We start from the raw sequence: 20121 nt of genomic DNA, 5'->3' as shown, positions 1-20121 counted from the left end.
TCCACTTCCTTACTGCGACTCTGGAGTTACTCGAACTGCTGGTATGGACTCCTGTCCTGGTAGCTTCTCCGCATTTTTTTCTTTCTTCAAATACGGCGAAGTCAACCATCACCGTACTCACCCTCCCGCACTGGAAGTCAAAGATCCAGCATACCGCCTAGAAGTCAACCATCCAGACCCCTCAATCGTGCACAACACTTATTTTTCACCTTCTCTTCCACCGGTCACTACACATTCTGGCGCATAATTCACTGAGCCAATCTAAGGGCATTTATGACTACCAGTTATGTTATAATTATTACCACATATTACTGATTGATTACTTGATCATATACAATATGTAATAAATATGTATTTGTTTTATGGTTTTTAATAAAGGCATTTTTGTGGACAGAGATGAATTAAGGAACCCAAATTATAGCTTCCATGTGTTTCAGATTCATTTAACCTGACTCACTCCTTTTCCCTGTCCTTTTGTGAATTACTCATAAGTGGAAAATTTTGGAAAAGTGATGGCTGAGGTAATTATAGCTCTTATTTAATAAGAATTTTAAATATAATTTTTCTTAATTTATAGGAACTCTCTACTCACTCGTGTTGTTTCATTGGGTGCGGAAATCGGAAAAAACCTCTATTCCGGTTTCCGAACCCGAAACGGTTTTACGAACGGTTTACAAAATGGGTGGAAAATGTGGCCAGTCCCAAGTACCAAAACCTGACTGCTCAAGAAATTTATGAAAGGGGTTTTGTGTGCTATAAGCATTTCACAAGTGATGATTTTCTTTTCGGTGGAAAACGCTTAGGACCACTAGCAATACCGCGAAATATTTCTGGTAAATTATTAATTAATGATACTTATATTTTTTTATTTGCAAATGTTTGTTTGAATATATCTAGCTCAACAACAGGACATTTCTGTTTATGAAGATGCAGGTGACAGTATTTCCGAAGGTTTTAACTCTGTTGCAACTGAAGGTATGTACCTAAGATTTGGAGTTTAGTTCTCCTGTTTTATATCAGTCATTTTATTATAAAAAGGTAATTAAAATCCTACTGTTTTATTGTCCCATTGACAATAACTGCAAATTAATTTATGATTCTTTATCTTTAGATTCCAAAAATGAGCCAACAAGTCTTCTGGAAGCGAAACGTAATTATTACATGTTGCTTCAAAATCGTGATTAATAAAATTACTTAATTTTCAGGCATTTCTCATACGCTGAAGCCACGTCGCTTATATACGGTAGAAGAAAAGCGCTTATATAAACTAAGCCAAGCGCTTAAAAAAAGAGTTAGTCGTTTAACAAATAAAATGCGATCAGTCAAGGCGGCAACAGCAATGGCTTCAAATAAGCAGTTTAAAAAAGTTATTAAGGGCATGACAAAGATGCAACAACGATTTTTTGAGAGCCAGATAAGGAATATGGGCCGCAAAACTTTTGGGAGAAGATTTACATTCGAGGACAAGGCAGATGCCATTGTCTTGTGGAAGAGCGGTCCTCGAACCTATAATCTTCTCTCAAAAATGTTTGTGTTGCCTTCAGTCAGCACATTGAAAGCAACTTTTAACAAAGTTCCAGTCCAACCAGGCATCTTAAAACCAGTTTTTGAACTTTTGGGGAAAATGGTCCAGAAGAGGGGTAATGGATTCAAATTTTGTACACTCATTTTTGACGAAATGTCCATCAAACCCCATTTGGACTATTTACCTGAAAAGGACATGGTAATCGGTTTTGAGGATGATGGTTGGACTAGAACGGAACATGTTGCTGATCATGTCACTGTTTTTATGCTTCGGGGGGTTCTCAAGAGGTGGAAGCAACCGGTTGCTTTTGCCTTTTGTAAAGCGACAATGAAAGCGGAAAAAATAATTCGTTTTTTTAAGGCAATTATAGCCGAAGCGGCAGAGATTGGTCTAGATGTCATTGCCTCAGTTTGCGATCAAGGAGCCACCAATTGTAAAGCGATTAATTCTCTTCTTGCGGATTCGAAAATTGGAAATAAAACAAACGATAATGTAATTATCATTAATGGTCATCAGATTATTCCAATTTTCGATCCACCGCATCTTTTAAAGAGTTTGAGAAACAATCTCTTAAATAAAGATTTAAAATTTAATTTCAAAAGTAATGCAATGGTGGCAACTTGGGACCATGTTCGGGAGCAATATCGTGTAGACCAACGCAGAAACTTACGGTGCATACCGAAACTGACATTACATCACGTAGATCCTCGAGATAAAAAAAAAATGAAAGTTTCGTTATGCACCCAAGTTTTTAGCAGGACTGTAGCTTCGACTATGATTGCCGACGCGGGCGGAGAAGGCGGGAGATGTTTATTACCACCTGAAGCACAAGAAACTGCTTGTCTGTTCAACTGTTTGGACCAGATTTTTGATAGCGTCAATGGAGGGTTTGGACATTGTCGTGGAAAACCTCTACGGGAGATGGTTACAATTAAATCTCCTCATTTGCGGCAGTGGATAGAAGGGAAAAAAATGTTTAATGAGATGGAATTTGTGAAATCCAAAGCTGGAGATTTGGTCAGACCTCCAGTTTTAGATGAATGGCGTCGGACTCTGGAAGGCTTTATTTTGATCAAAAAAACTCTCAAAAAACATGGGATCAGCTCGTTTCCAGCACGCGCTTTTAATCAGGATCCCATAGAGAATTTTTTTGGTCAAATAAGGCAATACGGAGTCAGAAACACAAATCCAACTTGCAAAGCGTTTATTCCCTACTTTAAAACGCTGCTAATAAGAAATTTTAATTGTTTTCACTCTCGTGGATTTAATTGCGAGTCAGACGATGACAATCTGGTCCAAACAGTTAGACATTATCTCGAGTCAAACACAAGAAATGATGGTCAGACACGGGCTGCTGTTGATCGATGGTTTCCTCCAGAAGTCGATGATGACGGTGAAGTGAACAACATTCATGTTTTAGGTTACATAGGCGGGTTTCTCATTAATAACATTTCACCTGAAAAGTTTCATTGTGAATTATGTCTATGTAACCTAAAACATTACGGCGATCCCGATCATCTTCATCATAGACTTGTGGAACTAAGGGAATACGACAGTGATAAAAAGCATTTGCAGTACATGAATATTGACGTAATTAAAGTTCTAATAAAAATCTACAATTATGTCAAGATTCTAGTACCATCTGCTATTTACCACTATCATATTTTAGGAAGAGTTATTAGCCACATTCGTTGTTCAATTGATTTTAATTTTCAGAATTGTGAGCACAGTGAAACAATTAAGTCTCAAATTTTTAACACTTTTATAAAGATATATATTTTTCAATATATAAAAGATTTAAACAGAATTTCTTCAGGAAAAACTGCACTTCCTGAAAATTCAAATCAGTTGCAACAAGAAATGCATAATTTGTGGAACCGTTTCCAAAAATAACAAGAAAGAGGCTACACGGGAAACACATTGTATGTAAGAGCATTGAGTATAAAAATAATTTTAATACTCAAGGGTAAGAGTAACAATTACACTGCGTTTTGGTACCCTAAAAACTGTTATGTGCAATAGGTAGATCACATTTTTACGTATGCTTTTAACCCTATCATGTTGCTTTTAAAAGCTACTGGTATGTCTTTTCAATAATACCAATTTTCAAATTGGATTCTTAAATCAAATAGCTATATCTTTGTTAGTAATAAACCTTTTTTTATTTAAAACTAAAGTTTTTACATTGTTTAAATACAATTAATTCAAAATTAAGATAAAAAAGAACAAATTTTTGTGAGTGTAAAAATTCGCATCAAAGTAGACGCCTAAACATGATAAACTGCATATTATTTTTTTTGTTTTTGTCATCCTTGTTTTTCCTGATATATTTTAATATTTATATCCATAAATACGTTAATATCTTTAAATAAACCTGGAAAAGAATTTCTTTTCTATGGTTTTTAACTATTTTTTAAATTGACATAACAAAAAAAATGATACGGAATACAAAGTTTTTGAGGTAAAAATATCGTTTGGCACTTTGTTTAGGTGACAACATAGCAATTTTAAAAAAGGATACTCAAAATTAGTTTGTGCACTGTTATTATTCCAATCTGGTTCTCGTCAAATTTCTTTGTAAAAATTGGTTACTTAATTAACTCTTTGTTCATTTAATTTATCTTAGTTATATTTGCTTATTGACAGTTATTCAGAGAAGATGACCCATTTCGAAACTCTATTCTTTAGATAATAAACATTCTGTTCTAAAACCCCTCAAATAAAAGATTGTAAAAACATTTTTCTGTTTAATCGTTAGTATTTATTGCGACGTTTAAATATTGACACCTGAGCTGGACCTGCCCCTAATTAATTGTGTTAAACATTTATTATATACACATTAACTATTTTATATCTAAAATCTATTTGCACTTGTTCGTTGTTAGTTTTTACATTTAGAGTCGGTTTACAAAATAATTCAATTAAAATTAAGTTAATCCTGCTAATTTGATTATTTTTACATGATTTTAATTTTTACTTTTAACATGATTTTAAGTATAGTTTATTGAAATTTAAGTTTTAAATTTAGTTTTTGTAAACCGGACCTTAGTTTTAAAATTAATAATTTTATTTTAAAGTTTTTAAATAATTGATATTGCTGATTCAAAAACAGTAAAAAAGGCTAATAAAGACATTTCTTCTAAAATTGCTTTTACTCTTCCCGCAAAAATTATTAAGAAACTTGACGATATTTTGATCCACACCTTTTAATTTAACATGGTAAGTTTTCCGTTTTTAGATGTTCAAAACTGATCTATTGTGTTATTGTTATGCTTACCTCTTCCTATTATTGGTTCGTGCAGTATTTAATGTTATTCTACGTTAAGCAATAAAAAAAATCCAAAACGGAGATACCTAATTGATGTTCCATTGTTAAATTGTGCAATATCCAAAAAATATGTGGCGCTGCTAAAAAGGCTCCTTGATATGTTCATATTTATGGAAAAAATTGAAGCATGTTATTTTCCATGAAAATATGACTATTAGGGAGAATCGCTAATGGAGTAAGGAGGGAAGAAAGAGTTACTGAAGACAACAGCAAAAGCGCAGCACAAGTGCATCAAGTTCGAATCCCGGCGAGAGCGTACTTTTGACAGTTTTTTTTCAATTTAGTTCCATATCCAAAAATTGGATGGCGCCACATTCATAGGAGACAACGGTAACTACGAAGCTGACGTTCTATTTTATAAACAAAAACCTTTTCTATGCTGCGCAGTTTGTAAGTTTGTAACAACCATAACGACTCAATGCTCTTAGCAACCAGTTCGGCCAATCAGAACCATTAGAATCATTCACGTGGCATTTGCAGCGACCGCAGCGATGTCTCACAATTGTGGGGGAAAGTTTTAGCAAAGTTTCAAACCTTCCAAATTTAATCCCGGCCCTCTTAGGGGAACTTTCTCATCTAAAGTGTTTGATTAATGACCCTTATGGATGATTGGCATGTGTCAAATGGTTAGTACGTTGGGTTGCATATTTTTCAAAACACGAATTTTAGTTGAGGAACAGCCTTAATCTTGGATTAAACGATATAGTCTGAGACTAAACATAATCTCACAGGTTTGATGGATTATACGACGAACTAAGTTGACAGTTCTAAGGAAAATCTTTTAGGTTATGTGGTTTTGCGACTTGTGCATATTGAAATAATGGTGACAGGCACTTTCTTGTTGTAGCTCTGGATGTTCAACTAAACATGATTTTTGGATGGATATTATTAGAGCCAACTATAGCTTATATATAGCTATAGTTGGCTCTGGTATTATGTGTTTTCAGGAATCAAACATAGGTGGGCTACAAGAGCTTATGGGCTAGGTCGCCAAAATCACGTACTCATATGTGGGGTCATAATTACTTATTTTCTTGAAAATAACAACTGTTGTGTGAAAACCACTGACCAAGCGGTTGTTCTTTTCGATTTTAAATTAATTTAAGCATTTAGGGGTTGTTTAAAAATCAAAATTGCTTAAGTTCGTTATTTTTTAACCGATTTCGTTCGTTTTAATAACGTTTGAAAGAGAAAACATTTCTAGACCAATTTTTGATCAAAGTTTTGATAGATAGTAAGAGTGTTTCTATACAAGATTTTACACTGGATTCTAGACATAAATCGGCTGTCCCAAGCAAAAATACAGTATCTGCTTTAAAAAAAAATTAATGGACCTAGAATTAACTTATTTAAATCGCTTTCACAAATGATTTGAACTCTACTTTTGTAATTTATCTGAAGATTTTTAAATAACAAAAAGATAAATGACAAGTGAAATGGTAAAATCGTATGAAAAGCATTTTAAACAGGTCAATTCTAGGTTCAGCATTTTTTTTAAAGCAGATACTGTGTTTTTGCTTAGAACAGCCGAAAATTATCTATAATAGTCTGAGTCGGTAGATATCAGTTAAAACGACATTTTAAAACTTACAATAATATTTACATAAGGAATAACTTTAAATTTAGATAAATTTTTAGTTTTCTAAGCTGCAGTACCCATTATTTGCAAATTTTGGATCCATTCGTAAAATACATGTCAAAAATGTGGTTCGTCCACAATCAAAAACGATTTATCCTGGATTACGTAATTTCATCTATAAACCACGTTTCTGTAATAGGATCAAAATATAATTCAGGACTAAATTTAATCCACGATTTTATATTCCGTCGTTTAATCAGCGTTTCTGCAATCGGCCCTAAGAGGCTGAAAAAATGAAAAAAAAAATACTTCTGATTCTAAATCCTACGCCCGTTTTGCAGATCAGGACTCAGAGATATTTGCAAAATAAGTTTTTTTTAATACCCCGCGTTCACTTTTGTTTTTCTTTCAGTCTTGCTTGACAACTTACAAAATCATGAACTATCGAAGTCGCCGGAAAAGTTAGATTTTGACAAGATATTTGAGAAAACCTGATGAAAAACAAAGAATTTTGTAAAAAAAATTTGACGCTTTTTTGCATAGAACATATTACATATTATCTCTTGCCATTTAAAAGTTAGGTACATGACAAGTAATATACTGTGATTTTAAAAAAAAAATTGTTGAATACCCACAAAATTGTACTTTGGATTCCTAATAAATGGTTTAACTGGTCAGAATGAATCATAAATATAAATTAAGGCATCAACTGTTAAAAAATTATTGTTCCAATTTTATACATACAGGGTGTCCCAGAGAACAAGAGGAGGTGCAGAATTTAAACTGACTTCTAATTATTGCACAAATCTCTTCTCTTACAGGTCTTAATTCGGAAAATGCAGCTACTGTCGTCGAAGTACCGGAAAATCCAGTTTCGGAAAACAGCTCGGAGTGCCCAGATGAATTGTACAACTTGACGAAGTTGGCAGAAGTGGCTGTTGCTACTGGGCAAATTCTGGAACAGAAACAATTGGGAGGGAACCAACCGTCCTTTACCTACACCCATAAGCTATTCGACAAGTCCTCCAGGACCCCACGGCCCCACCTTATCAAGGTAAGTTGTGTTAAATTCCAATGAGTCTTTGACTAAACAGTAGATTGCATCAATTTCCCCAGACTGATCAGTACTCTAAGAAAAGCGCGCGTCCATCATCCCCTTCCTCGGTGGTTGCCATCGCCCACAGCACCACCCAGTTCTTACCATCTTCACCAGAGGTCAATGAGCACGAATGCACCGACTGTGGGAAAAGATACAGCACTTCGAGTAATTTAGCTCGCCACAAACAAACTCACAGAAGTCCTGGCGACAAAAAAGCTCGCCGCTGCCCTCACTGCGACAAGCTCTACGTCAGCATGCCCGCCTTCTCCATGCACGTCCGCACCCACAACCAAGGCTGCAAGTGTCAATACTGCGGCAAGTGCTTCTCCAGACCTTGGCTGCTCCAAGGCCACATCAGGACTCACACAGGTACCACACCTCCCAGTGTAGTTTCCAGTACTGACGAGCATTTTCAGGTGAAAAACCGTTCAAATGTACGATTTGCAACAAAGCTTTTGCTGATAAGTCCAACTTGCGCGCCCACATCCAGACCCACTCCAACACCAAGCCGCACATCTGCGGACGCTGCGGGAAAGCGTTCGCTCTAAAGTCGTACCTCTACAAGCACGAAGAATCGTCGTGCATGCGGATAAACGGGCGGCATTCATCTCGCGAAGCCACGCCGGACAAAAAGCTCGCGTCGCCGACTTCCGTGATAGTGCCCGGTCCCCGGATCGCCGACTCCGTGATCAAAAGTCCGGAGCGACCGCTCATTTATCGATCGACGGTGATTTCTCCAAATCCGGAGCGGCTGTTGTGTTCGACCATCAAGCATCCGGCGGTCATTTTGAATACTTCCGCGCGGTTCGGGACCACCATCAGACAGATCCTTCAGGAGCAACCGATGGACTTTTCGGTTCAGGCGCGGAGAGATTATGGGACAAACTCAGAAAGAGCCGGTGGTTACAATTTGGGTTTAGCAATCTCAGTTTGAAGAGTTAGAGAAATATTCCGTCTAGGGACCATGGATGAGGTACCGTGCTAACGAAAACGAAATGAAGGGAGTCGCCTCTAGTTCAATTGTTGCACCGTAGCTGTTTAATTTAGTGCCTTTTTCACATACCTGTAAATTCTGATGTGCCATGTATGTTGTTAAAAGCTAGATCCTTCGGTGCTAAGTATCGCCCCTACAGGCAGCTTGCAGTACACTTTAACAAACGCTCTAGTGCGGTTATGGCTTTGACTTTTTAAATCGTTTAAAGCCACCTTACCGCAAACCCCCATAAACATAATAACGCTTAAATGGTTGGGTCTCATCCAATAAATATTTTTTCCCAGCTGGTCAGTCTTACAAACCAACTCCTTACAGGTCTACATTTCGAGGTGATTTTGTCACTCAACTGACCCAAACTTACTCAAATTGATGATAATCGCAATTATATTAATTGGGGATACTAAAGAAAAAAATCCGTGGATTGGAACATTTGGAGATTTGTCGAGTTTATAAGTCTTGACTGTCTTATTAATGGTACCAATTTAGAAAAATTTAAACCAAAAAGTATATTTAGAAATTTTTATTTGGACAACTGAAAATGTCAATTTTTTCAACACTGTAATTTCGTTATTTCTAGTGCGAGAGGAACTAAATTTATGCATTTTGTTTCTTTTGTTTGTTTTAGTAATCACTAATTTGCAAAAATTTAGATCAAAAAGTCGAATTTTTAAAAATTTTCGTTTTAAGACCAAAAAAATGCCACCAATTTTTTTTTATTCTGTAATTTCTTTATTTTTTATGCGATTTTAACGAAATTTGTGGAGATTATCACTCTCGGCTGCCTTGTTAAGAGCGTCGATTTAGAAAAATTTAGACCGAAGAGGAGAATTTTTAGAAATTTTGATTTCGAGAAGTCAAGAAAAATTTTTGTTTTTTGACCAAAAATTTTAATGACCTGTAAGTTCTTCATTTTTAATGCCACTGTAACCAAATTTGTGAAAGTTATAAGTCTTAACTGTCTTATTAAGAGTTTTAGAAAAATTTAGACCAAAAAAGGAGAATATTTAGAAATTTTTATTTGGACAACTGAAAATGTCAATTTTTTTCAACATTGTAAATTCGTTATTTTTAATGCGACAGGAACGATATTTATGCATATTGTTTCTTTTGTTTGTTTTAGTAATATCACTAACTTGCAAAAATTTTGATTAAAAAGTCGAATTTTTAAAAATTTTCGTTTTAAGACGAAAAAAATGCCACCAATTTTTTTTTAATCCTGTAATTTCTTTATTTTTTATGTGATTTTGACGAAATTTGTGGAGATTATCACTCTCGACTGCCTTATTAAGTGCGTCGATTTAGAAAAATTTAGACCAAAGAAGAGAATTTTTAGAAATTTTGATTTCGAGGAGCGAAGAAAAATGTTTGTTTTTTGACCAAAAATTTTAATGACCTGTAAGTTCTTCATTTTTAATGCCACTGTAACCAAATTTGTGAAAGTTATAAGTCTTAACTGTCTTATTAAGAGTTTTAGAAAAATTTAGACCAAAAAAAGGAGAATATTTAGAAATTTTTATTTGGACAACAGTGAAAATGTCAATATTTTCAACACTGTAATTTCGTTACATCTAGTGCGACAGGAACAAAATTTTTGCATGCTGCTTCTTTTGTTTGTTTTAGTAATCACTAATTTGCAAAAATTTATATCAAAAAGTCGAATTTCTAAAAATTTTCGTTCGAAGACCAAAAAAATGCCACCAATTTGTTTTTTTTTATTCTGTAATTTCTTTATTTTTTATGCGATTTGAACGAAATTTGTGTAGAATATCACTCTCGACTGTCTTGTTAAGAGCGTCGATTTAGAAAAATTTAGACCGAAGAAGAGAATTTTTAGAAATTTTGATTTCGAGAAGTCAAGAAATTTTTTTTGTTTTTTGACCAAAAATTTTAATGGCCTGTAAATTCTTCATTTTTAATGCCACTGTAACCAAATTTGTGAAAGTTATAAGTCTTAACTGTCTTATTAAGAGTTTTAGAAAAATTTAGACCAAAAAAGGAGAATATTTAGAAATTTTTATTTGGACAACAGTGAAAATGTCAATATTTTCAACACTGTAATTTCGTTACTTCTAGTGCAACAGGAACGAAATTTTTGCATGCTGTTTCTTTTGTTTGTTTTAGTAATCACTAATTTGCAAAAATTTATATCAAAAAGTCGAATTTCTAAAAATTTTCGTTCGAAGACCAAAAAAATGCCACCAATTTGTTTTTTTTATTCTGTAATTTCTTTATTTTTTATGCGATTTGAACGAAATTTGTGGAGATTATCACTCTCGACTGTCTTGTTAAGAGCGTCGATTTAGAAAAATTTAGACCGAAGAAGAGAATTTTTAGAAATTTTGATTTCGAGAAGTCAAGAATTTTTTTTTGTTTTTTGACCAAAAATTTTAATGACCTGTAAGTTCTTCATTTTTAATGCCACTGTAACCAAATTTGTGAGGGTTATAAGTCTTAACTGTCTTATTAAGAGTTTTAGAAAAATTTAGACCAAAAAAGGAGAATATTTAGAAATTTTTATTAGGACAACTGTGCAAATGTAATTTTTTTTCAACACTGTAATTTCGTTACTTCTAGTGCGACAGGAACGAAATTTTTGCATGCTGTTGCTTTTATTTGTTTTAGTAATCACCAATTTGCAAAAATTTAGATCAAAAAGTCGAATTTTTAAAAATTTTCGTTTTAAGACCAAAAAAATGCCACCAATTTTTTTAAGATCCAGCAACTACTTTATTTGTTATGTGATTTTAACGAAATTTGTAGAGATTATCACTCTTGACTGTCTTATTTACATTACCGATTTACAGAAATTTAGAGCGAAAAGGAGAATTTGTAGAAATTTTTATTTCGAGTAGCAAAAAAATTACAAAAAAAACTTGAACGCGGTTAAATTTCCACATTTTTAGTGTCACAAGAACGAAATTTGTGGGAGTTATTTTTAAGGTTAAATAGTCCATAAAAGTTGTTGAATTTAGGTTAATTTTAACATATCTTTGTTAGCCATTATTTCTAATAACGGTATTATTTTTATTTTTGTAAAAACATTGTTAATTTTTTTTGAAAGTTTCTATTACTAAGTGGGACTTAGGTCAAGATAATCTAATTTTTTTTTATTACGCACGATTTGAAATAAATAGTCATCAGTAACTCGCAATTCAATATTCTACTTGAAACTAAAAAGTTTTTTACATATCTTCATAATTATGACAGATTCAGGAAACTATTTTTGTTTATTTGTTGATGGTTGCCATGGAGATGTTTGCTACTAGATTAAATCAAATTTAGTGAAAATGTTAGTTAGAACCTTAGGGCCCGATTTCAAGTCAGTGGCGGCAAATTGCGTTGATGCAATTGATGCCGATGACCAGCCGGAAAAGGCGCCGCCATCATCTGTGCGCCTGATTGGTAGATGACCAGCAATACATAGCCAGACGAGCGGTCGCGATTACGACTTCCGCTGCAGAACCGGTTTTGTATCACTAATCCCATATATTATTGCAATTTCAGATTCTACATCCAAATTAAGGGTGACTTTAGGTATAATGTGCTATACTTAAATTTAGAGATATCTTGATTTTTCTAAAAAAAATTGCACCACAGAAGTGAATTTTTTTTTTCCCAAATAAGTACCCTATAATTTATTTCAAAATCGCCACGATAATTGGAAAATAAACACAATACAAACGTACAATGAAATTTTGCATTAACTTTATGTATTAGACATCTGGCTTGATTTCGCAAAGAAGAGCTCGAAATCTACAAAACCACCAATTTTTATCAAAATTCAACGGCTGAATTGCAAGAAAACACGAAATCTGCACAAATTCATCAGATTTCTTAGAGAAATTCGCTTATTTTGATGCAAAACGACGATTTTTCGCTGATTTTCGCTGTTTTCTGGCTTGGATTCGCAAAGAAGGCAAAGAAGAGCTCTACAAAACCACAAATTTTTAGCAAGATTCAACGGCTGAATTGCAAGAAAACGGCAGAAATCTGCACAAAATCATCAAAATTCTTAGAGAAATTCGCTTATTTTGATGCAAAACGATGATTTCTCGCTGATTTTCGCGACAACGCGTTGGTCAACATTGGATATCAAGAATGGAGTTGATATCAATGTAAATATTTACAGTTTACAAAGATGCAAGTTTATCGCTTTTTGAAAACTGTGTTAAATAATTCAATAAAAAAAAAATATGTTGGCTTACGTCTACTTGAATTGGTATGCAGGCAAGGTAAGAATTTGCGAAGAATTTGAATTACTTCTATGCAGTACAATTTTTTTTCCAAAATTTGTTGACTGGTTGAAGAATGTTTCTGTCTTAATTGTTTTTATTTGCTTGATGATTCGGAAGTAAAATTCTATAATCTTTTGGCACAATTTATTTATGAAGAAGAAAACTTTTTAGTACCACCTATATGTGGTCCCAAATTAATTCTTTTTCAACTTTTTAGCTTTTGTTTGTGAACACAATGAAAATACAATTTGAGCAACTTTACAAAAAACATAAAGACCCAACAAAAGTCCAATAAACATCACAGCTATCACATCTAGAAGTAAATACTGGTACCAGGGCAAGTCCACCCCTGCCACTTTCAAATGAGGAGCCCCTCGATGACGAATTACATATTCAACCCAATAGATTGCCGTATCCATGGGGTTTACGACTCGATCATGGAAAATCTTCGATCTTTTCTTGGCATTCTCTGTGTACCTAGAAATTTACAAATGTAGTCAACATTTTAAAGCAACTATTTTTACTTGGGGTTGGTTAAAACTTCTTGTAATGTCTGCGTCAGTGTCTTCTCTGAGAGCTCTGGAAACTGTAGCAGCACTCCAAACCCTTCGTTAGCGACTTTTCTGGCGTTGAGTTTCTGGTCGGCTGTTATGGGGATGGCGAGTACTGGTACTCCATGGTAGACTGTCTCAGTAGTGCTCAAGAGGCCACCATGGGTTATAAACAGTTTGAGATTAGGATGAGCTAAAGTGGAGTTAATATCTATCTTTCTAAGTACCTGAGAAACATAAGGTCTATCTCCAATTTTTGTGAAAATGAGTTAAATTGTAATGTTTTTTATTACTCTTTACATCTTCTTTAAGACAGAAAAAAATATCTCCATTAGATGAAAATAAACGATTTTAGGTTTCTCTAAGGAAATAAGTACCACATGAACTGATCCAAACTTACTCAAATTAATGATAAAAGCAAATATATTATTTGGGGATGCTAAAGAAAAAAATCCGTGAATTAAAAACTTGTAATTTTTTTATTTTTTATGCGATTTTAACGATATTTGTGGAAATTATCACTCTTGACTGTCTTATTAAGAGGTCGAATTAGAAAAATTTATACCGAAAAAAAGAATTTTTAGAAATTTTGATTTCGAGGAGCCAAGAAAAATTTTTGTTTTGACCAAAAATTTTTAATGACCTGTAAGTTCTTCATTTTTAATGCCACTATTACAAAATTTGTGGAGTTTATAGGTCTTGACTGTCTTATTAAATGTACGGATTTAGAAAAATTTAGACCAAAACGGATAATATTTAGAAATTTTTATTTGGACAACTGTGAAAATGTCAATTTTCTTCATCACTGTAATTTCGTTATTTTTTGTGCGGCAGGAACGAAATCCATGCATGTTGGTTCTTTTGTTTGGTTTAGTAATATCACTAATTTGCAAAAATTTAGATCAAAAGTCAAATTTTTAAAAATTTTTGTTTCAAGACCAAAAAAATGCCACCAATTTTTGTTTAAGATTTTGTAAATTCTTTATTTTTTTTTGCGATTTTAACTACATTTGTGGAGATTATCACTCTCAACTGTCTTATTAAGAGTGTCGAATGAGAAAAATTTTAGACCGAAAAAAAGAATTTTTAGAAATTTTGATTTCGAGGAGCCAAGAAAAATTTTTGTTTTGACCAAAAATTTTTAATGACCTGTACGTTCTTCATTTTTAATGCCACTATTACCAAATTTGTGGAGTTTATAGGTTTTGACTCTCTTATCAAAAGTACCGATTTAGAAAAATTTAGAGTATAACGGAGAATATTAAGAAATTTTTATTTTAACAACTGTGAAAATGTCAATTTTCTTCAACACTGTAATTTCGTTATTTTTAGTGCGACAGGAACGAAATTCATGCATGTTGGTTCTTTTGTTTGTTTTAGTAATATCACTAATTTGCAAAAATTTAGATCAAAAAGTCGAATTTTTAGAAATTTTTGTTTTAAGACCAATAAAATGCCACCAATTTTTGTTTAAGATTTTGTAAATTCTTTATTTTTTTTATGCGATTTTAACTACATTTGTGGAGATTATCACTCTCAACTGTCTTATTAAGAGTGTCGAATTAGAAAAATTTTAGACCAAAAAAGAGAATTTTTAGAAATTTTGATTTCGAGGAGCCAAGAAAAATTTTTGTTTTGACCAAAAATTTTTAATGACCTGTAAGTTCTTCATTTTTAATGCCACTATTACCAAATTTGTGGAGTTTATAGGTTTTGACTCTCTTATTAAAAGTACCGATTTAGAAAAATTTAGACTAAAACGGAGAATATTTAGAAATTTTTATTTGGACAACTGTGAAAATATCAATTTTCTTCAACACTGTAATTTCGTTATTTTTAGTGCGGCAGGAGCGAGATTCATGCATGTTGGTTCTTTTGTTTGTTTTAATAATATCACTAATTTGCAAAAATTTAGATCAAAAAGTCGAAATTTTAGAAATTTTTCTAATAAGACCAAAAAAATGCCACCAATTTTTTTTAAGATTTTGTAATTTGTTTATTTTTTATGCGATTTTAACGATATTTGTGGAGGTTATCACTCTCGACTGCCTCATTAAGAGTGTCGATTTAGAAAAATTTAGACCGAAAAAGAGAATTTTTAGAAATTTTGATTTCGAGGAGGAAAGAAAAATTTTTGTTTTGACCAAAAATTTTTAATCGCCTGTAAGTTCTACATTTTTAATGCCACTATAACCAAATTTGTGGAGTTTAGAGGTCTTGACTGTCTTATTAAGTGTACCGATTTAGAAAAATTTAGACCAAAACGGAGAATATTTAGAAATTTTTCTTGCAAGACCAAAAAAATTCCATAACTTTTTTTTTAAGATTTTGTAATTTGTTTATTTTTTATGCGATTTTAACGATATTTGTGAAGATTATCACTCTCGACTGTCTTATTAAGAGTGTCAATTTAGAAAAATTTATACCGAAAAAGAGAATTTTTAGAAATTTTGATTTCGAGGAGCCAAGAAAAATTTTTGTGTTTTGACCAAAAATTTTTAACGACCTGTAAGTTTTTCATTTTTATTGCCACTACAACCAAATTTGTGGAGTTTATAGGTCTTGGCTGTCTTATTAAATGTACCGATTTAGAAAAACTTAGACCAAAAACGGAGAATATTTAGAAATTTTTATTTTAACAACTGTGAAAATGTCAATTTTCTTCAACACTGTAATTTCGTTATTTTTAGTGCGACAGGAACGAAATTCATGCATGTTGGTTCTTTTGTTTGTTTTAGTAATATCACTAATTTGCAAAAATTTAGATCAAAAAGTCGAATTTTTAGAAATTTTTGTTGTAAGACCAAAAAAATGCCACCAATTTTTGTTTAAGATTTTGTAAATTCTTTATTTTTTTATGCGATTTTAACTACATTTGTGGAAATTATCACTCTCAACTGTCTTATTAAGAGTGTCGAATTAGAAAAATTTTAGACCAAAAAAGAAAATTTTTAGAAATTTTGATTTCGAGGAGCCAAGAAAAATTTTTGTTTTGACCAAAATTTTTTAATGACCTGTAAGTTCTTCATTTTTAATGCCACTATTACCAAATTTGTGGAGTTTATAGGTTTTGACTCTCTTATTAAAAGTACCGATTTAGAAAAATTTAGACTAAAACGGAGAATATTTAGAAATTTTTATTTGGACAACTGTGAAAATATCAATTTTCTTCAACACTGTAATTTCGTTATTTTTAGTGCGGCAGGAGCGAGATTCATGCATGTTGGTTCTTTTGTTTGTTTTAATAATATCACTAATTTGCAAAAATTTAGATCAAAAAGTCGAAATTTTAGAAATTTTTCTAATAAGACCAAAAAAATGCCACCAATTTTTTTTAAGATTTTGTAATTTGTTTATTTTTTATGCGATTTTAACGATATTTGTGGAGGTTATCACTCTCGACTGCCTCATTAAGAGTGTCGATTTAGAAAAATTTAGACCGAAAAAGAGAATTTTTAGAAATTTTGATTTCGAGGAGGAAAGAAAAATTTTTGTTTTGACCAAAAATTTTTAATCGCCTGTAAGTTCTACATTTTTAATGCCACTATAACCAAATTTGTGGAGTTTAGAGGTCTTGACTGTCTTATTAAGTGTACCGATTTAGAAAAATTTAGACCAAAACGGAGAATATTTAGAAATTTTTCTTGCAAGACCAAAAAAATTCCATAACTTTTTTTTTAAGATTTTGTAATTTGTTTATTTTTTATGCGATTTTAACGATATTTGTGAAGGTTATCACTCTCGACTGTCTTATTAAGAGTGTCAATTTAGAAAAATTTAGACCGAAAAAGAGAATTTTTAGAAATTTTGATTTCGAGGAGCCAAGAAAAATTTTTGTGTTTTGACCAAAAATTTTTAACGACCTGTAAGTTCTTCATTTTTAACGCCACTATAACCAAATTTGTGGAGTTTATAGGTCTTGACTGTCTTATTTAAGTGTACCAATTTGGAAAAATTTAGACCAAAACGGAGAATATTTAGAAATTTTTATTTGGACAACTGTGAAAATGTCAATTTCCTTCAACACTGTAATTTCGTTATTTTTAGTGCGGCAGGAGCGAGATTCATGCATGTTGGTTCTTTTGTTTGTTTTAATAATATCACTAATTTGCAAAAATTTAGATCAAAAAGTCGAAATTTTAGAAATTTTTCTAATAAGACCAAAAAAATGCCACCAATTTTTTTTAAGATTTTGTAATTTGTTTATTTTTTATGCGACTTTAACGATATTTGTGGAGATTATCACTCTCGACTGCCTCATTAAGAGTGTCGATTTAGAAAAATTTAGACCGAAAGAGAGAATTTTTAGAAATTTTGATTTCGAGGAGGAAAGAAAAATTTTTGTTTTGACCAAAAATTTTTAATCGCCAGTAAGTTCTACATTTTTAATGCCACTATAACCAAATTTGTGGAGTTTAGAGGTCTTGACTGTCTTATTAAGTGTACCGATTTAGAAAAATTTAGACCAAAACGGAGAATATTTAGAAATTTTTCTTGCAAGACCAAAAAAATTTCATAACTTTTTTTTTAAGATTTTGTAATTTGTTTATTTTTTATGCGATTTTAACGATATTTGTGAAGATTATCACTCTCGACTGTCTTATTAAGAGTGTCGATTTAGAAAAATTTAGACCGAAAAAGAGAATTTTTAAAAATTTTTATTTCGAGCAGCAAAGAAAAATTTTTGTTTTTTGACCAAAAAATATGTGACCAAAAATTTTTAACGATCTGTAAGTTCTTCATTTTTAATGCCACTATAACCAAATTTGTGGAGTTTAGAGGTCTTGACTGTCTTATTAAGTGTACCGACTTAGAAAAATTTAGATTAAAAAGTCGAATTTTTAGAAATATTCGTTTCAAGACCAGAAAAAATGCCACCAATTTTTTTTAAGATCCTGTAATTTCTTTATTTTTTATGTGATTTTGACGAAATTTGTGGAGATTATCACTCTTGACTGTCTTATTTACATTGCTGATTTACAAAAATTTAGAGCGAAAAAAAGAATTTTTAGAAATTTTTATTTCGAGCAGCATAAAAAAATTACAAAAAAAAACTTGATTTTTCTTGAAAGTTTTAATTACTACGTGGGACTCAAGTCCAGATAATCTAATTCTTCCTGAAGGCATAAGGAACCAAGTGTAAAAGTATGCCCAAAAAATAATTTTTGGATCGAAGGTTATGACTATTACGCACGATTTGAAGTAAATAGTCAACAATAACTTGCAATTCGCATTGCATATTTGAAAAAAGATTAATAAGACCTATAATTTATGGAGATAAACCCTTATGCTTCTGAGACACCGAATTAAAGGAATAACTAACCTAAGATGTCCTGTTGCGGTAACCATTTACCCAGTTTGACGTTCTTTGGTTGTCCGGGTAAAACGTCATCCTCCCATTTCCACAGTACCTTCATCTTCAACTTTGCAAAACTTCTAAGAAAAGCATCGCGCTTCTCCTCAGGCATATCCGCACTCCTGAGATTAGATCCCATGCTGAAATAGATAGCGCCCTCTTTGGCTTCATCAAGGAACCTCTGCAGATCCTCAGGGAGCTTCTTTGGTGGTTGAACGTGAAAACCGCCCACATCAATCATGTTTGGCACGAAAGGCACAGGTTGGTTGACACTCGGATGGGAATTAAGCAAAACCAAAGAAGTGTTATATAGAATTTCATGAAATTCTGGACCTTTAGGAAAGTACTTGTCGTACATTTTCCGGTGCTGCGGGAACGAATAGCCATGGTAGAAAAGATGCGAATAGGTTTGGAACAAACTGTTGACCATTCGCTCATAAAACGTCATTTCACCAGAGAAACTCAACAAGGCGTCGGCTACATATGAAGGCGGCGCCGGGTTTCCAACCATCATGTTGACCCAGGTGTTGGCACCAATGGTACTGAAGAGAACCATCGGGGCTTTAAAATGCGCCGCGAAGCCTTTATGCGCCTCATTCATGAACTGCTCGATTATGACAACATCGAATTGCTCTTGGGAATGCAGCAGTTTTTGGACGTTGGTGTGGTTGAGGGTGTTCTCGGCCATCTCCAGCACCATGGGGACCATAAACGGTAACAGCATGAAAGGATTCATGTCTTGCATTTGGAACATGTTTATGTCTTTTCTGCGCTCTAATGGGAGTTACAAAGACATTGACAAGTGCCAACTTAACTTACTTTCGCGTTGTTCGGTGAATCCGGTCAGTTCGATTTGGCGCAGAGAGTTTGGCGGGTTTTTTGCGATGATTGGGGTGATTATGGTGACATCGTGACCTTTTTCGGCGAGGCCTTTCATTAAAGCATTGCCTAATATGCAGTGGCTTGGGGCTGGGATTGGGAAGATTCCCAAAATTTTGGCACTTTGCGACCAATGCGGAGTCGCCACTAAGAGGACGAGGAAGACAGATGGGTGCATTGCGGCTGCTGGCGAGGAACTGATATCTGAAATGGGTGTGATGTAGCTATGATAACTGATAAGAGATAGTCGAAATCATGATGTGTGCTAATGTTATGATGCAATGACAATTATTTGTTTCATTAGAAAGTATGGAAAGGTTTTTTTGACAATCTATTGCGATTTGTTTGAGGGCTACATTTAGATCCTTGCCCCAAATTTTAACACAAAATATGTATGGGGTGTTCCATACCAAATCGACCACTTTTGACCCCGACCCTTTTTGATTTGGCTTGTACTCTATAAAAAAAATTTCAAATTTTTGTTGCCAACCCAAAAAAAAATTTCAAAAAATGGCTTTTATATTTTTAAATGCTACACCTTTTTCAAAATATATTTGTCAGAAAAAATACAAAAA

At 33.1% G+C, this 20121-nt stretch overlaps 1 protein-coding gene across 1 annotated transcript; it reads right to left on the bottom strand.

Moving 5' to 3' along the window:
- Positions 1–12890: 12890 nt before the first annotated feature.
- Positions 12891–19754, bottom strand: LOC148178130 (UDP-glycosyltransferase UGT5-like). The gene is made up of 4 exons (XM_088050798.1): positions 19487–19754; positions 18635–19441; positions 13285–13504; positions 12891–13237 (listed from the first exon to the last, which is right to left on the bottom strand). The coding sequence occupies exons 1-4, from the start codon at positions 19722–19724 to the stop codon at positions 12955–12957; spliced, it is 1548 nt and encodes a 515-aa protein (XP_087906924.1). The 5' UTR covers positions 19725–19754; the 3' UTR covers positions 12891–12954.
- Positions 19755–20121: the final 367 nt, after the last annotated feature.

This window comes from Gnatocerus cornutus, chromosome 2 (assembly GCF_029298725.1).
Source record: "Gnatocerus cornutus isolate USDA-ARS CGAHR chromosome 2, icGnaCorn1.1, whole genome shotgun sequence".
Classification (NCBI taxonomy): domain Eukaryota; kingdom Metazoa; phylum Arthropoda; class Insecta; order Coleoptera; family Tenebrionidae; genus Gnatocerus; species Gnatocerus cornutus.
Note: the sequence above shows the minus strand (reverse complement) of the source record. Positions and strands in the feature narration are given on the sequence as shown.

What these genes read in the sequence shown, in the direction of transcription:
- LOC148178130 (XM_088050798.1), bottom strand. Translation starts at nt 19,724, where the DNA reads ATGCACCCATCTGTCTTCCTCGTCCTCTTAGTGGCGACTCCGCATTGG. An exon ending in ACCGCAACAGGACATCTTAG is followed by an intron (nt 13,505 to 18,634) that starts GTTAGTTATTCC and finishes ACTCCACTTTAG; the next exon opens with CTCATCCTAATCTCAAACTG. An exon ending in GAAGTTTTAACCAACCCCAA is followed by an intron (nt 13,238 to 13,284) that starts GTAAAAATAGTT and finishes GTAAATTTCTAG; the next exon opens with GTACACAGAGAATGCCAAGA.